This window comes from Pseudorasbora parva, chromosome 2, assembly GCF_024679245.1.
Source record: "Pseudorasbora parva isolate DD20220531a chromosome 2, ASM2467924v1, whole genome shotgun sequence".
Lineage (NCBI taxonomy): Eukaryota > Metazoa > Chordata > Actinopteri > Cypriniformes > Gobionidae > Pseudorasbora > Pseudorasbora parva.
The window spans coordinates 42,580,621-42,599,338 of record NC_090173.1 but is presented as its reverse complement, the minus strand read 5'-3'; the positions used below and the strand labels follow the sequence as shown (position 1 = coordinate 42,599,338).

The 18,718-nt window shown below is 35.7% G+C and overlaps 1 protein-coding gene across 1 annotated transcript; it reads left to right on the top strand.

The window, feature by feature from the left end:
• Positions 1 to 4,245: 4,245 nt before the first annotated feature.
• kctd5a (potassium channel tetramerization domain containing 5a) lies at positions 4,246 to 18,479 on the top strand. Its single transcript, XM_067420578.1, has 6 exons — positions 4,246 to 4,604; positions 7,596 to 7,704; positions 7,879 to 7,970; positions 8,754 to 8,849; positions 13,757 to 13,882; positions 18,073 to 18,479. Exons 1-6 carry the CDS (start codon positions 4,383 to 4,385, stop codon positions 18,100 to 18,102), a joined length of 675 nt encoding a protein of 224 aa, XP_067276679.1. The 5' UTR covers positions 4,246 to 4,382; the 3' UTR covers positions 18,103 to 18,479.
• The last annotated feature ends 239 nt before the right edge of the window (positions 18,480 to 18,718 follow it).

The window sequence follows — 18,718 nt, the reverse complement described above, 5'->3', positions numbered from 1 at the left end:
AGACTCTGGAAATCTATTTAACTAATTCCTGATTAGACCATATTAATATCACTGTGGATGAACATTTCCATCACATAATAAAAAATAAAAAAACATGCTTTTGTCATTTATAATTATGACATAAGGTTACTGATATGAAATGCCTTAAATATAAGTCAAAAAGGCAACAATCAATTATGGCAACAGTTCTGACTTTCGTTGTGATATATCCAAAAGTTTACTTGGTTTATCAAAATGTTAGTGTTTTATTAAGACTGTATTTCATAATTTTTGTTTTGTTTTTTCATGACTTTTTATCTCACAATTTCAAAATATTTTTTTAATTGACTACATTTTTATTGACTTTTTTGTGATCATTATTTATTTTATCTCAGTTTTGACTTGTCATGTTTGATTTAGCAAGTAATAATTTCATTTTTTATCGGATAATTATTACTTTGCTGACTTTTTATCTTACAAATTCAACTTATGTCATAATTATGATTTACCAAAGAATAATTTTTTTTCATGTGACAGAAATTAGCTTTCATACTTAACTGTCTTCTAAAATTATTAAAACATCAGCTGCATTCCAGTTCAGAGGCTGCATCCTTCGAAGGCTGACTGCGTCACAACGGCCCGACGAAGGCTGTCCCAATTCAAAGTTTCCTTCAAATGTGGCCTCTAAATGCTTCCTTCATTTCCAGTGACATCATACCTGCACCACTCAAGGATACAACAGATAGATCCTTCGCGGCCTTGGCTACACCAGAGTTTATTGTGTGCCAGTGACAACAGGACTTTTTTGAAAGAGAAATTAGCAAATTACACTTAAATGCAAGTGTTGGGTTTCAGCTTGCTCAAATATCAAATTATACAAATGTGAAAATAAAAACATTTTAACTGCTTTAAAGGCTGACATATCTTCTCTATTATATATAGAAATGAACCATGTTATCATATTTAGATAGTTTGTGAAATGTTTTGTTTTCGGACAGTTAAATATAACTTTTCAAAAGTCCAGTACAAATGTTACTGCCAATCATCGACAGCAGCGGCCACAGTTGCTAGTATGGCAAGCCGTTTTAGCATTTTATGGCCTTGACTAATAGTCATAATTTAGTTTTGACTAGTCAACATTTCAGTTTTGGAACAATGTGATCATGACTAGTTGAGTGCATCGATAATGTTTTGGGACCTTTCTTTGGAGGAATTTAAATTAAGATATATGGAATTCATATTACCGGTCAAAATTACTTTATAGATATCCAAAACATGTGTGTGAATACACCTTTGCTAAGCCCTAACTTAAACATGTTATTAAACAATCCTACCTTGTAAACATACTCGGTTACTGACATAAACTTGCTTCCCTGAGATAAGGGAATGAGTATTGGGTCTATTGCTAGATGCTTTGGGTAAACTCCTTTTCTCAAAATACTGAAGCCTTTTATAAAATAACGCAGTGCTTACTGCACAGCCATAAAAGTGCTGAGGTTCATTTGCACGCTATTGGCTGCTCAGTGGGAACCGCATGAACCAATGGCAGAGCGGCGTAACTCTAATCGAACCAATCAGTGCAAAGCACGGCAAGTTGACTATGCTAGAATGTGCGGGGCATCTGCCTATAAAAGACGCCCAAATTGCCATGGAACCTATTCAGTCTCGCCATGCTATTGGTGCGTTCAAGTCATGTCGTAAAGATTTAGTCAAAGTCGGAAAAAGAGTATTTACGAGTTAAACACACATGAACGCAACCACAAACATGTAAATACCAGTGGGAAGTTCGTGATTTTCTTTAAGCCCCGATCTGTATGAGTTGGGGGCATGTCTGTGAGAAATATGGCGGAATCAATGGATGCAATGTCTGTAGTTGAATATAACGGGTATTTATATTATATATTCATTTATAACAAAGTAAGCTAGCATTATAACAATTAGCCTATAATCTGTAACAATACCATTTACTGTGGCTTCATAGATTAATTAAAAATGTAAAAGATTAATACTCACCTGATGTGCATTCTTTGTTTTTTAATTTTCAATAAGCAGAGTTAACAAACCTTTCCGTACTTTCGTGAAATTCATTAAAAGAAGGTACACCGCCATCTTGCTCTGACCAAAGAGACTTGAACGCACATGATATCGTAAAACACGACTTCTTATCTCGTAAATACGAACATCCCAGGAGGACGTGAACGCACCATCTGATCAGCCCAACAACATGCACCTACCCAAGCTAGGACACTAGTATAAGGGTCCCAAGCCAGAGTTTATCGACATATCGTATTAAAGGGGCAAAGACCCTTAATGTGAAGGCCGGGCTCACTGAGGCTGGACAATCATAATGAAGAGACTTATCAAAGAGACCTTTGAGTTATAGACCGCAAATGCTAACTGCGAAGGGCCGGGCTTGTCGAGACCTTTTTTTTAATCATACAGAAAGGATACGTGCCTGGACTTCCAAACTGTAAAATCCGGCATTTTGTCTTAAGAATTGTATAATAAAGGTCCTGTATGTTAAGGTCATTATAAACACCTTTTATACAGAAATAATTAGAAAAAAATTAGCGCTCTAACTGAATTCTTGCTAGTTTTAAACAATCTGCACTGTAAAAAGCGCTATATAAATGAAGGATACTTGATATGACTTGACTAGTAACAATTGAATTAGAGAGCTTTCTAATTGTATTTGTTACTAGTAAGAATTGAATTTTAGAGGTTTCAAATTTAATTCTTACTAGTAAAAATGCAATTAAGCTAAAAGGCTTGCCTTATCCTCCTGGGACCCAGGAATAGACTTTTGCCCACTGTAGCAGACATTATGTTTTGGCTCACTGCCCACAACCAAAAACATCACCTTGTTCAATGTCAACCTCATCCCCGTTTAGTCCTGGAAACCGGATTTGTCGTACGCAGGTTTTTGTTTGAAAAGGTTTTAGCTGTAAGGTTTTGAGTGGGTTCAGGTGTAGTTTAGTTGAGTTTCACTGAACTGGTTTGACGTCACACTTGGATGTGGGCCGCTTTGGATGTTCACCGTAGGCTGCAGCGAGACGCTTCTGTACATTTTTGTGCATTTCTCATGTCAGTTTTAAAGGGTTAGTTCAATCAAAAATTTAAATTCTGTCATTAATTAATCACCCTTTTGTCGTTCCCGTAAAAGACCTTCAGTCACCTTCGGAACACAAATAACAATTTTTTTTTATGAAATCCGAGAGCTCTCGGACCCCTCCATAGACAGCAATATAATTAACACTTTCAAGGTCCAGAAAGGTAGAAAAAATAGGTAAAATAGTAAAATAGTCAATGTGACTCCAGTGGTTCAACCTTAATGCTACAAAGTGACAAGAATACTTTTTGTGTGCAAAAACAAATGAAAATAATGATTTTATTCAACAATTTAGTTCTAGCCTGTGTCGGTCCTATGCAGTTTATGCTGTAAAAACACACAAAGAGTATTCTTGCCGCTTGATCAAATTAAGGTTGATATTACAAAATGTGACATAAAAATGTGTACAAGTCACTAGTTTTTTAAAAGTACAATGTCCAGCGACACCTGCAGGCCGCAGGTGAAGTTTTAGCGCTGCCTTTGTCCCATTGACTTGTGGGTTCATCTCAGTCAGCTCCCAGTTCATTAGTCAGTCACTGATTTTGCCCTGAGGCAGGTGATTTATTTTTATTTTTATAACTCCTTCGTTAGGGACGTGGCCACACAGCAAGGTGGTAACTAAGCCACACACAGACATGCATCTTGCATTCTGACTAGTCAAATTAATGACTCATAAAAAATACAATTGTAACTATCTAAAATCTATTATAGTCAAACCATAGATTAATTTGTCAATTTCGCCTGTCGTGCTAGGCGACAGGAACATTCCTCTGTAAACCGACCCATTTAACAACGCTATTTTCCATGACCTTTGTGGCCTTTGAAGGATGCAGCCACTTGGACACAGCTATTATTAACAATTTGACCCCAAAAAATATAGCCTATATCATAATTCCTACGGAAGTAGACTACCAAGTTAGATGCACACTTTGACAGACAATATTATGTCTATAATTATGCAGCTGTTTTAAACTCCTAAATAACAGTGACATTATCTGTCCACTTCTGCTTTGTATTATAATTTCATAGAAGGATGTAGCCAGGCAAAGTCTTAACAGTTTCAGTAAAAATGCATGTGTGTCAAAACGTATTGAGCTGCCTAGCTAAGTAGAACTATGCATCACGGACCGTTGGGGGGCAAAAGTGCTGTCTAGATAGGAAGTTATGTGTGTCTAGAGACGCAGCTTGGTTAGGGAGGGCTCAGGGCGCTCTCAAACTCCGCACACTTCCTGCTCTCGCTCAGTTCCATCAGTCAGTCAGTCAGTTAGTCTGGCAGCGGGAGCGCAGAGGAGGGATGGCGGAGAAGAGCCCTGACCCGAGCGGCTCGAATGGTCGGAGGTGTCCCGCTCTTTCTCCCGGAGAGAGACTGCAGCCGCCCGGGAGCGGCTTATCCAAATGGGTTCGTCTGAACGTCGGCGGCACGTACTTTCTCACGACGAGACAAACGCTGTGCAGAGACCCGAAATCTTTCCTGTACCGCCTGTGCCAGGCCGACCCCGACCTCGATTCTGACAAGGTATTTATACCGCGAGCTCTTTACTAGCACGACAGTGAACAACATTGTCCGTGACTTCACGTATCTGGGCTTTAAGAAATTCAGTTCAACTGGATGAACGCAAATGATAGATTTGTAGTTTTACATCTCGCTCTTTTGATGTATTTTATAATTTTAGCTAAACGGCTAGCTGTTAAAGTTACAGTCAACGGAGCTCCGTTTACTACGTTAGCTTAGCTTAACGTAACTGATAAGACTTGATGTAACGTTAGCTTATACATCTATTGAAGTTAGGCCTAGCTCTCAACTGTCAGATATGGTTAAAGAGGCTGTTTGTGGTTTATTTTGTGTAGCATCAGCTCGTTCAAACGTTTAATATTAAAATACTATAGTTATAGGTAAAATACCTATAGTTCTTGCATGCTACATGTCAAGTGCTAATTGCTGAACTTTCATTAGCGTTGATCTCTAACATTAAACATTAAATAATAATAGAAGAATGAAAATATTACTTGCTTTTGCCTGTTTAACAGTTTCACTTTTTATCTGACTGGATACCTAGAAGTAGGTAACTTAGTTTCTAGCAATAATAAACCAATGGAAATATTGGTACGTTAACTGTTTACAGACTACTATTAATGAAAAGCATTGGTTAACATGAATTAACAACGATCAATATTCTTACAATATTTATTTATCTTGGTTAATATCTACAAATAGCAACACTAATGTATCATGAACTAAACAGTTCGTGATAATATTAACATTGTATGGTTATTATTTGCTGATTTTTGCTGGAAAGCTTGCTCGTTGGTTCGTAATATCTAATGCATCAACACATCTAATGCAATATCGAATGTAATTTCTAAATCAAATATTATCAATATATTTAATGTTAACTATGTCACTGTTTATGCTGTAAATATTTTTTCTAGTGCTTATCTAAATGTATTAATTTGTTAAACTAGTGTTATCCATTCCAATTAAACCATTTCAGTAATGTTTATCTGGTTAAATTATATTAATGTTGTTTAGTAGACAAACAGTTTTTAAATGTTTTTACAAGTGTTTGTAGTAAAATGAAAACTGTTAATCAGTTTACTTGGTAAATTATAAATTAATGTTAGAGAAATCAACTAGGCTTTTTATTTAGTAGTAAATGTATTATTTTCTATCTTTGAGTTATTGGTTGGTAATATACTGTTTTCTTTAAGCTATCAGCAAAATGGTTAACTTTTTTTAAAACTCACAACAAATTATAATTGTCAGTAATTGATCCTGAATAGAATTAGCAACCAATTAAATTGTCAGCAAGGCAAGTTTATTTATATAGCACATTTCATACACAGTGGTAATTTAGTGCATACGTACATAAAATGCATTAAAACAGCTCAAAATAAAAAGAGTAGCTGCATATTCAAGAGCAATCAGTTGGGACATAGACAGAGCTCATTCAGTTATCACAAAGCTAAACAGAAGTTTTGAGTCTGGTTTTCAAAATGGTACAATTAGTGAATGTGTCATACAATAAGTATAACTGGTCTTTTTCATAAATCATTTTGAGAGCTTTAGATAGTTTCTTCTATGCAATACAAGAAGAAATAGAGTTGCCTGTGTGCTTTTAAAGGTCTCATGCATCATTTATTAGGGCAATGGCAGTTGAAAGCTGCTAAAAAGACAAAGAATATCTTATGTTCCTCTGCTTAGTCAAATATTTCTTATAAAGAGACCATTTTTAGAATAAGTTTTCATTACAAAATAAGAACTTACATGGTTTAACTGTGAAGTTGCTCTTGTCAATTTCTTTCTTTTAAGTGTAAATGTTGTGGAATAAAGCATACTTTTCTGACCTCAATATTGATCCATGGTAATCATGTTGTGCTGGAGATGGATCCGTGTCCCTATGGGGATCTGCAGCATTTATGTTAAATGTCACTCACACCTCGTCTTAACAGATACCCTTAAGATAAAACATTGTTTATTATTTATTTTAAAATGTTCTATAATTTGAACAACTGATAAGGTGGTGAGTCATTATAGCCAGACTGAATAATCTGTATAATGTTTATTATTAGTGGTTGACCCGATACAGGTTTTTGTTGTTGGGTGATGCTGATATAGCTTAAAGAGCAGGGTGACCAATATATATTATGCATCTTTTATATTTATTTTAATTCAGATTTAATGCATTAGCGATATGACAATAAACAAAAATCTTTAAAATAAACATGCTTATACTTTATATGGCAACCTCTTGATTATGCAATAATATTAAAGTTTTAGTTTCATAAATAAATTAATACAAAATTATGAATAAAAAGAAAATAATCAAACACTGTAGGCTAACAGGGCACTCAGTAATTGTGTAATCTAGTAAATTTGTATTTACTAAATGAAGGATGGAATGTTTGTGGAGTCTCCAATGAAGCTGAACTCTCCTGTCCGCATTCATGTCGCACGGATCGACCGTCACACACAGACACACATTCATGCAGTCTACAAATGCACACTTCAGAAGATCTTGTGGCTCTATTTGATTAAATATGTAAGGATTGTTAAATTTAAATGTTTATTAGATATTCAGATATTTGTTTTTAACGGTATGCATATTAGCTGAATGTTGACAATAAATTAGACGTATTATAGCCTATTGTTTGCCTTTCCGTTGCGCAACCGCTATACTTTTCCGCAATCCATTTACTTTTTTAAAAAGGTCTATATAATAATGTATTAGATATAACTATTTAACAGAGGCCATAAGCTAATGAAGACAGAAGAATGTGAGCATTGTATGTTTAGGCGCTGCTTTTCTCATGCACTCAGTGACACCCATCATAAAATAAAAGTCCCGCTTCTAACATTTCTTACAGAAAAAGCATCGCCCGATGCTGATATTGAAAAAAAATGTGGCCTGGGCCATATATTGATCCACCACTATTTATTATGCTGAAATCCCTTTGGAGAAAAGCATCATAACATCAAGCATACTGACAACGCTTTTTCCTCATACAGGATGACACAGGTGCTTATTTGATAGACCGCGATCCCACTTATTTTGGTCCAGTGCTCAACTATCTGAGGCATGGGAAGCTGGTGCTGAACAGAGGCCTTGCAGAGGAAGGTATGATGGGAATGTGGTCAAGAACTTTAAGATATGTCTGGACATGCTGTTAGATTTTTGTTTTTCTCACTGGCAGCAAAATTCACTTGTAACTTGTTTTTAAGCTCTGCATGTTCTTGACATCAATTATGTGTGGTTTTTGATTAAACATTTCATCTGTAAAATGTTTCTTAGGTGTGCTGGAAGAGGCTGAATTCTACAATATCACTTCATTGATCAAACTCGTCAAAGACAAAATCAGGGAGCGGGATTGTAAGACGGCTCAGGTAAGTCAAGTTAATACTGTGCTACTTCACTTATCTAATTAACTAAAAGTGTTTTCAATTTTATGTCTTGAGTTTATCTCACAATTCTGAGAAAAAATATTCATAATCACAGCCTATAAACTAAAATAAATAGTCAGAATTAAGTGATATAAACTTGCATTTTGAGGGAAAAAGTCAGATTTGAGAGATATAAACCCAAAGTTCGAAAAAAATAGTCCGAATTGTGGGATAGAACCTTGCAGTTTTGAAAAAAAAATGGTCAGAATTGCTGAATAGAAATTTGTAGTTCTGAAAATAGTCAGAATCACAGGATATAAACTTGCAGTTTTGAATTATTTTTTTGAATTGCGGCATAGAATCTCGCAGTTCTCAAAAATTCTTTGAATTGTGGGATTAAAACTCAAAGATCTCAAAAATTGTTGGATTAAATTGAAACTCGCAGTTTTCAAAAACGGTCAGAATTGCGGGATAGAAAATTTGTAGTTCTCAAAAATTGTTTGAATTGTGGGATTGAAATTCGCAGTTCTCAAAAATTGCCGGATATAAACTTGCAGTTCTGAAAACATATTTTGAATTGCGTGATTGAAATAATAAAAATAAAAAAATCAAATTGTGGGATTGAAATAATTGTCCCTTATCTGATGATATTTTTGGGTATGCAGGAATGACAGAATCATTTAGCAATTAAATCAGAGTACCAGCACAAAGAAAAAGTGTACCGTGACTTTTTTTATAACATGACAGGTTTTTTTTGCATTCTCAAAGACTTTCCTCTGCCCTCAGCTCCCTGTGAAGCACGTCTACAGAGTCCTACAGTGTCAGGAGGAGGAACTGACACAGATGGTCTCCACCATGTCAGATGGCTGGAAGTTTGAACAGGTGATTAGAAGCACAATAAATAGAGCATTGGGATTACTCTCGTTTCAACTTTTTAGCATACTGTAGAATTTTCATTGTGATGCTTAAATTTAAATATACTTCACTGTTCAAAAGTTAAAGACATTCAAGTTTAATTTCACAATAGTAGTGTTTTACTGAAATTGTTATCGAGTAATAGATAGATAACAGCTAATTGGTCTGTGTTAGTGAGTGTTGTACGATGACATGCAACTTTCAGCGTGGACTGACTAAAGCTGTTGTGGTCATCAGTTGTGTCTGTTGTAAACAGGGTGTAACAACTTTGATTAATGCGCTTTTCTTTAAGCGTGATGGTTTGTACATCTGTGATCTAAAGCCTGTGGTTAGATGCTACTTACTGATTCAAATTTTGGGATGGCAATTTCATTTTGCTTATGCCAGTTTGCTAAACACTCTATTTTCGCCTTACATTTGAATCATCAGTATGCTTTTTCTTTCTCTATTTCTCACCTCAGGTTTGTTTGAACTGACATCCATGCATTGAAAATTCAAAACCAAACCTGTAGTCAATGGGGATGTTTTTCTCTCAATATGTGGTGTAGAGGTGGCATTGGCCAATGAATGAACCATGCATGCGGTATAGTAGGGTTTTCCCCAGCACAGTGAGTGAGGTGTGTGGGCTCTCCTGACCTGCTATTGGCTCGTCCGGAAGTGTGGCCTTTTATGGGCAGCAGTAAGGTGACCAGAATGCCAGGCATTCCCTGTAATTCACCTTTGAAAATGATGTGGATAGGACCAGATACAAGATAGATACAATGTTTAGGTTGTTGTTTCCATCAGTGTTAGATGGGGGTGTACCGGTATACAAAACGGACAATTTGGTATGTACCTTAGTTTTGAGGTAACAGTTCAGTACAGCAGGGGAGAGAAAACGAAATAGAAAATTGCTTCCTTAAATTAATTAAATTATAACTAAAAGTTTCTTAAAGATAAAAAAGTAGTGTAAACTATATAGGGTAAACCTTAATATAACAACAGATACCAAATTAGCCTACATTCAGCTGCTTTTATTTATTTTTTAGCTATAATAATCAACACTCAATTGACACATTGTATGTAAACTTCACATAAGACAGTTTTACAACTATCTAAGACAACTTCTAAATATAAAATTATATTTTACTCCAATTTGTTGTTGAAATATAATAATTTATACACAGTGGCTGTAATTTTCATTTTAAACACATTAAATAATCCAGACATCACTAACAGGTTAAGTATTATTATTATTTTATTATGAACTTTTTGATTGAATTTCTATTTTCCAGCAAAAAGTAAGTTATATTTGCAATATATTTACAGACAATGTGTGCTGTGTTAATAAAATTAATTTGCATTAATTTTTTGACAGGCCTTTATATATATATATATATATATATATATATATATATATATATATATATATATATATATATATATATATATAACACAGCACACATTTTCTGTTTGATCCATGGCATAGCCTGCAGTTGGAGAAATTGAGAGCAGACATGAATGTAAAGGATGCTGCAGCAAACAGAAATGGAAAAAGAAAAGTGCTTACATTAACATTACTATTTCTAAAACAATCAATGTTGTAAGGCCTACATAAGCTACCATTTTTTTCTTTTTAACTTTTATTAGACTCCAGGTGGAAATAAAAGAAAGGGGCGTTTTTACACGTTTGCTGCAGTCCAAGTCTGAGTGCAATAGTTCTTGGTTTCCCCCACAGAAGCTGGCCCACTTGATTCTGTTGAACCCTGGTGCATTTGCGTGCATCTTACATAATCACAAACATCTACAGGGTATGATAGAAAACAGATCGTGGGTCAATATACACAGAACTTGGAGCACCTCCTTCAGTTAGTCTCGGGTTTGGTGCCCTGGTGTGCTCCCAGGTCTGCATGACAGCTTTCACATGACCAATTTTTCATGTGAACTGTGCCCTGTTCTGAACTAAACTGCCAGTGTAAAAACTCCCTTTATTTATATCCTTAAAATGAGAGAAATCACTGCTTATTCAGAATTTTTAAGTTTGAGCTTAAGAGACATGAACACATTCTTTGAAAACATCTATGACCTTTGATACATGTCTTCATGCTCTGTCGAGTATGGTTTCACTAATAATAAACGTACATTGGCATAAAGCATGCATATTTGTCCATACCCATGTTGATTAGAGTTTTAAAAACTTGAAAAATATTAATTTAAAGTACATTTAGAACTGGTACAAATGTGCAATTAAGTTGCGATTAATCAAGAACTCAATTTGCATGAGCTCACCAAAATTGGACAGTTGAAACTGGAAAAATGTTGCCTAGTCTGATGAGTCTCGATATCTATTAAGAAATTCAGATGGTAGAGTTGTAATTTGGTGTAAACAGAATGAGAACATGGATACATCATGCCTTGTTACCACTGCGCAGGCTGGTGGTGGTGTAATGGTGTGGGGGATGTTTTCTTGGCACACTTTAGGCCCCTTAGTGCCAATTGGGCATTGTTTAAATGCCACGGCCTACCTGAGCATTGTTTCTGACCATGTCCATCCCTTTATGACCACCATGTACCCATCCTCTGATGGCTACTTCCAGCAGGATAATGCAAAATGTCACAAAGCTCAAATCATTTCAACATCATTCAACTCATGACACTGAGTTCACTGTACTAAAATGGCCCCCACAGTCACCAGATCTCAACCCAATAGAGCATCTTTGGGATGTGGTGGAACGGGAGCTTGGTGCCCTGGATGTGTTGCCTGGAATCTCCATCAACTGCAGGATGCTATCCTATCAATATGGGCCAACATTTCTAAAGAATGCTTTCAGCACCTTGTTGAATCAATGCCACGTAGAATTAAGGAAGTTCTTAAGGTGAAAGGGGGTCAAACACAGTATTAGTATGGTGTTCCTAATAATCCTAATATAATATAAGAAATTCCAAGACATTATATGTATACAATATTATATAAAACATTTCTTGGAATTTCTACCCCTAGTGTATGTTTTTCTTTTTTTGTGTGATGCATGAGATGCTTCATTTGAGGGTGGAATTTTAGAGGGTTTAGTGTTGAGATCAGTATCATCCGTGCATCTAGTGGAAGCAGTATTTATTTGACTAGCATGCTAAACGTTGTTTGCTTTTATTTTTGCATATGCAAGCTCTTGTGGTGGAAGGGTAACACACACAAACAAAGTGGAGGCTTTATGCTTGGGGTGTTTGAGCAGGATGTAATTTGTTGGTGTTCGATGCTCGAGTGTGTTCATCTCTAGCCAGTAGCAGGTGTGAGAGAGGGTCGTTCAACAACCTGTGCTGAGTGGATTATCTAAGGCAGTGGTTCTTAATCAGGGGCTCTCAAGATGGTTTAAAGCCACGGGGTCCTATTATGCTCCTTTACTGGTTCATTATTTAGTTTATGGGGTCTGCCCCTTTGAAAGTGAAAGTGCCGTATTTGATCGCATTTCCTACGCAAACGTGATTTCTACCGAGGGGTAGACACTACATCAAAAGTTTTACAAGTGGCACTTTTTGCACTTTTTTTTTGTCATTACTGTAATTCAGCATAAATTAAATCAACATAACTTCATTCAGTAAAACCAGCATCATAAATATCACCAAACAAATACATGCAATTCAATTACTTTTTTGGGGGGGGGGGGGGGGGGGGTTGCCGCTCTACTGACGATAGATAGCTCAATATCATGCATAGTCTACAGTAAAGGTTCTGTGGTGAAACTAGCTGAACCAGACTGAATAGCTCCGACCATGTAAACTATAGGCTGCCTACATGACTGTAAATTTGACCGTAGCAGCTATGAGGTCTCCCTGTGGTCCAGAAAGATATTTAATGAATAGAAAATTCAAAAGAACAGCATTTATTTGAAATATAAAGCTTTTGCAAAATTATAAATGTCTATACTGTCACGTGATCAATTTAATGTATCCCTGCTAAATAAATGTATTCATTTCTTTAAGCCCCCCCCCCAAAAAAACAACAACAACAACAACAATAACTGACCGACCCAAAATACAATGTTACAGAGTACGTTACAAAAGCTTTCTATTTCAGATAAATACTGTTCTTTTGAACTTTCTATTCTTCAAAGTATCCTAAAAAATGTTTTACACAACTGTTTTCAACATTGATAATAATCATAAATGTTTCTTGAGCATCAAATCATAATATCAGATTGATTTCTGAAGGATCATGTGACACTGAAGACTGGAGTAATGATGCTCAAAATTCAGCTTTGACATCACATAAATAAATGACATTTTAAAATGTATTTAAGTAGAAAACCGTTTTGTTTTACTTTTTAATAATATTTCACTATTACAGTTGTTGTTTTTTTGAATAACAAATGCAGCCTTGGAGAGCAGAAGAGACTTTTGAAAGTCTTACCGTTCTCAAACCTCTCTGTGTATGTATGAATGAATAAATTAATGATATAAAAATGGCTGTTTTATGGATTTAGTTAATTAATTAGGTAGTTACCTACTTTATCCTGGTAAATATTACAGTAAACAAACATCACAGACAATGGCAGACGAAGGCAACTCTGGCATAATGTCAATAACACTTCAAGTATACAATTTCATATAATTATTACAGCTAGTGGTTAATATGCTAACAGGTACCCAACTATCAGGATGTGAAGAGAGTTTCAACTAGTATTACAAAAAGTGTTTATAAAACCAATTGCCTACCCTACCTTTTTTATGAACAAAAAAAAAATCTTATTTTCTTTTGTTTTTGCAGTTTTACACATTTATTACCAGCAACAACTGTTGCGTGGATTTACCATTGAGTGTGAATTTTTATGAGCAAATTGTAGACAAATCAGTTCACTGGAAATACCGTCGTCATGTTTTCCTTTCCTCTCTCCTTCCAGTTGGTTAGTATCGGCTCTTCATACAACTACGGAAATGAAGATCAAGCAGAGTTCCTCTGCGTGGTCTCCAAGGAGCTGCACAATCAGTCGTACGGCACAAACAGCGAGCCCAGTGAAAAGGCCAAGGTGAGGATGACAGAAGCCTTTTACAGTCTCCCATGCACTCTTCCCTCGTGCACAGACGGAAATAGTCACTTACGCACAGATCGTAAGAAAATATCCCACAGTTCTGCTCGTCAGATGGTCACTCAAAGAGTTGATTAACCAGATCAAATGTGTTCATGCCTGAGTGTTTTGTTTCCCTGCATGCTGTGCACATTGAGGATGTGGAAATACTTTTTTTTTCCTCCAGTATTTCTTGGTGAGGCATCGTTTACATATCACTTAAGCTGATAATTAGGTCTCTGCTGAATGCTGAAGGCAGTGCCACCTGCTCTCTCCCTCCCTCTGAATCTGTTACTAATGCTCAATATGACCCATGCTGTCTTGCTCTACTCGTGCCTGTTATAGCGCTTGTCCACTGCATGGTAACGCTTGGTACGGCTCGACTCAGCTCGCTTTGCTTTTCCACTGCGTGCTACGACTCGTTTCGGCACGGCTCGGTTTGGTTTTCCACTGCAGTTAGCACCGCTTTTAAAGTGGCTGGGATTATAGAATGATTGTTGTAATTGTGCCTGTGGATGTTTTTAACTACAAGACGAATAAGTTTGTTTCAAGGAGGCTGATAGCAGCAAGACAAAATACGCTAAAAACAAGAGTAGGCACTCGTACAACTAAGCACAGGTGGCAACATCACTTATTTGCTCGACGGCGCACAACTAATCTTTTAGCAATGCGTTAAGGGTCTCAACCACTAGATCACTGTCACAAAAGCATATAACGTAGTGATGTTAATGAAGGTTCTCTCTGACCAATCAGTGATCTGCAGTGTTTACACGTCACTTTTTAGTATCGGTACAGCACAACCTCAACCAAGGTGGTACTATTTAAGCGAACCGCACCAAACCGCACCATGCAGTGGAAAAGCACCAAAAAGTGAGCCATAACCGAACTGTACCATGCACTGCAAAAGCGCCATTTGAAAGCCCTAGAATTATATCTTCAGCCCATCTAGTCTGCTTTTCTCTCCCAGATAATGATGGAAAATCTGCTCAATAGTTAATGTCCCCCCTCTCCAGGTCAACAGAGGTCATGCACCGTAATAAACACTTTGGAGTGAGATCACCAAGACATTGTTGTACTCTTCCTGTTAGACCGCACAATCACTTGAACAAATAAGCAAAGACCTCATGTTTAAGGCCAATTGATATAGAAAAACACACACAGGTTAGTTTTTTTGAATTGTGGAGACATTCCATAGGCACAAAAGGGATTTTCTATCCCCCTATACTGATATGTTTTGTGATGTCACAGAAACGTGTAAAAACAAAATTATTTTCATCTTTTGGCTTAAACTTATTTGTTTATTGCTAAGGCAGCATTTCTAAAGAGAAATGAAGTAAATGTTCATTTCATATAAAAACTAGGGCTGGGCAAGTTAACACGTTATCGCGTAATGCATTAATTAATTAACGCCGACAATTATTTATCGCGCATTAATGTATCTATTATTATATTGAAAACCGTTGCTCACTGCCTCTGAATACACATACAGACAAAACATTGGTCACAGGAGAATACAGTGCTGTCTGTAAGCCAAGGGCTTGACATTTTTTTGTCTGGGACAAATAAAATAAAATAACCAGAAACGCGAGAATTAATCAGATTTTTTTTTTTGTTGTTATTATTATATTCCATGTAAACAGCGATTGATAATGGAGTGTATCTCTGTCTCTGGTCGCGTTGAGGCTCGTGCTGCCTGTCTCTTCGTGGAGAAATCAAAACAATTGAGCAGCAATATAAACTCACAGAAGAAACCTACTGGGGTAAAACTGAGTTTTTTGTAGTTGTTGATATTTATGATTTATGATATTGTTAATAACACAAGTCGACTTTGTAATCGTGAATTGTGTAGCATGAATGGTGTAGCCTAGTTCAATAAACAAGTAGCCTAATTAATATTAAGTTACTTACATTTTTAGATCCAAACAACCTTTTTTGTTCCATTTCACCCATGATTTCACGACGAAAATAGTTCCAATAGAAAGCAACACTCAACGCGGTGTTTTGTTACTAAATGATTCAGTGTTTTGAATGAATAATTTAAATGAACGACTCAATGACTAACTTATGAAGACGATCACTTGCTGCCCCTATTGGTGGTTATGTTTAAAAGTATGATTGCATGTTTTATTTACAACATCAATCTTATAACATTATTTATTGCAGCTGTATTTTTTGCACTTTAAATTATTTAATTTGATTAGTTACAGCCTATAGTGTTTTTACTATTATAACTGAATTTATTAATCAAATGTAAGAATTGAACATGAAAGATGATGCATACATTTAATAAGATTTTTAAAAATGGCCTTTATTAAATTAAATAACGCCCTGGGGGGAATATCACAAATATGCAGATTTAAGTAGGCCTATGTAAAAGCTGACAGAACACTGATGAGAATATTACTACAGAATCAATATATGTATACCATAGGGCTGTGCATTGCCAAGAATCTGGCGATACGATACGTATCACGATACAGGGTTACGATACAATATATTGCGTTATTGTAAGAACTTTTTTTTAAAAAAAAATTTTTCAGAAAGATTAACTTAAAAGAATAAAGAATACAACCACATGCATAAAAATGGCATGTGACTGTTTTATGTAATTGATACAGTTTCATTTATATCACTAATCACTATTTTGTGCAATCTAAGTAAAGGGAAATGTAAAGTGACTGCAGGATTCTTTATGTGTACATGTTTTAAAGGTTCACAGTATAGCAGTTTTTAATTTCTAAACTATTTAGCAACAGAAAGTGCATAGTTCATTCATTCCATGACTGAATGACTGTTTTATATTTAATACTGTAGAGCTGTTTTCTTTAACGCAGTCTCTTGTATAAAGTGCCATTTCAAGTAGGCTGAACTATAGAGCTGGTGCTTCCATATCCACATCAATATGATTAGATGATTTCGTTCTGCTGTCACTTTTGGAGTGTGTTTATTTTGTTACTGAGAGGAAAATATGCTATATTCTATCTAAACGCTTCTCAGCAACGCGGATGACGTCTGGATGTTAATCGAGCTCTCCGATTCAATGTTTCCCGAGTACTGGATTTTAACTTGGCCTATTTTGCAAACTAAATGACTCTTGTCGATTTCCTTAGTGGCTCTTTGTAGCTGAAGCCAAAATGACTCACTTCAGCTCTGTAAACCGCGGGAGCAGAATAATTCTATCGTCTTGTGAGGTTTACTAATGCTAAATGCACACACACACACACACACACACACACACACACACACACACACACACACACACACACACACACACACACACACACACACACACACATTCACCTTGCGCTTCTCTGGCTCAGCGTGTCAGTTACATTCTGAAATAACACACTGCCATCTGGCGGTTGGGTTGTATACAGTCTGTGGTTTAATTTGAACACAAAGCCACGAATCTCTGATGTAAATAATTAAATATCGATACAGTGTTTTTGAGAATCGATACAGTATCGCCAAACAAAATATCGCGATACTCACATGTATCGATATTTTCTTACACCCCTAGTATACCACCAATTTAATTTAATTTGATTAAATTAATGTTTAAGTTTATATTTACAAGAAATATTGTAACTGTTACTAACTTTTAACTGCTGTAAAAAGCACCTTATTTGTTTAAAGTGTTTGCAAACCATATGGTATTGCACTTTTGTTCATTTAGCAGCACTTTTGTATTTTTTATACATTTTTGTGCATACTGAGATTAATCACGATAATCACAGAAAATCGTGCGATTAATTAAACATTTTAATCGTTGCCCAGCACTAATAAAAACACATTTGTTTTAATTGAAATAAAGCCACACACACACACACACACGCACGCACGCACGCACGCACGCACGCACGCACGCACGCACGCACGCACGCACGCACGCACACACACTTAGAGATAAGAGTTTCATTATGCATAATTTTCATGTTATATGTACTATGTAGATACTTTTAATATTTCAGAGTTATCTGAATCGATTCGGTGTTGAAGCTATTCACAGAAATGAACCAAGCTAAATCTCTTTTTTTGGAGATGTAATGTTAAATCTTATTTTGATTTGCCCTTCCCCTGTTTTATCTAGGCATGTGGAATTTCATCATCCATTCCAACTCCATCTATTAACAGTTGCTCCTCTCTTACAGATTCTTCAAGAACAAGGCTCTCGAATGTGAAAACTTTTTTTTATTTCCTCCGGTTCTGCAGTTGCCGGGCAAAACAACATGAACCATATCACATGGAGAGAGAAATGTGTCAAGCGGGATGACGACCTATTTAAAGTGGATGTTCTGTTTTGGTTTAGAATAATTGACACTTTTTCGTGCCTGCACAGTTATACTGTCGGTTCTTGACATTGACGGATCTATCTGAATCGTTTTGTTTGACAGGTAGGAATATGCATGTCATTAGTAAGCTGAGCAAAAAGGACCTCAATCACGTCTGGTCCAATCATGTTTACTCAGGGTCTCTAATCGACTTTCACTAAATATTGTTTATCATGTAATTTGTGGTCCAGTAAGTAGTTTTGTCAAAAAAAGAAAGTGTGTATATATGTATATATATATATATATATATATATATATATATATATATATATATATATATATATATATATATATATATATATATATATATATATATATATATATATATATATATAAACTGTATATTATGCCAGGAAGTTAAAACTCATCATTTGAAATTATAATTAAGTGGAAAAAGTATTTTTATTTTATTGAGATTACAATGTTCAGGTGGCTTATGCGTAAACTTGACTGGTAATGGATGGTG

Excerpts from the sequence above, each read along its gene's own strand:
- kctd5a (XM_067420578.1), top strand. The coding sequence starts at position 4,383 with ATGGCGGAGAAGAGCCCTGACCCGAGCGGCTCGAATGGTCGGAGGTGT. Across the intron at positions 4,605-7,595 it reads CCGACCTCGATTCTGACAAG|GATGACACAGGTGCTTATTT; the intron begins GTATTTATACCG and ends TTCCTCATACAG. Across the intron at positions 7,705-7,878 it reads CAGAGGCCTTGCAGAGGAAG|GTGTGCTGGAAGAGGCTGAA; the intron begins GTATGATGGGAA and ends AATGTTTCTTAG.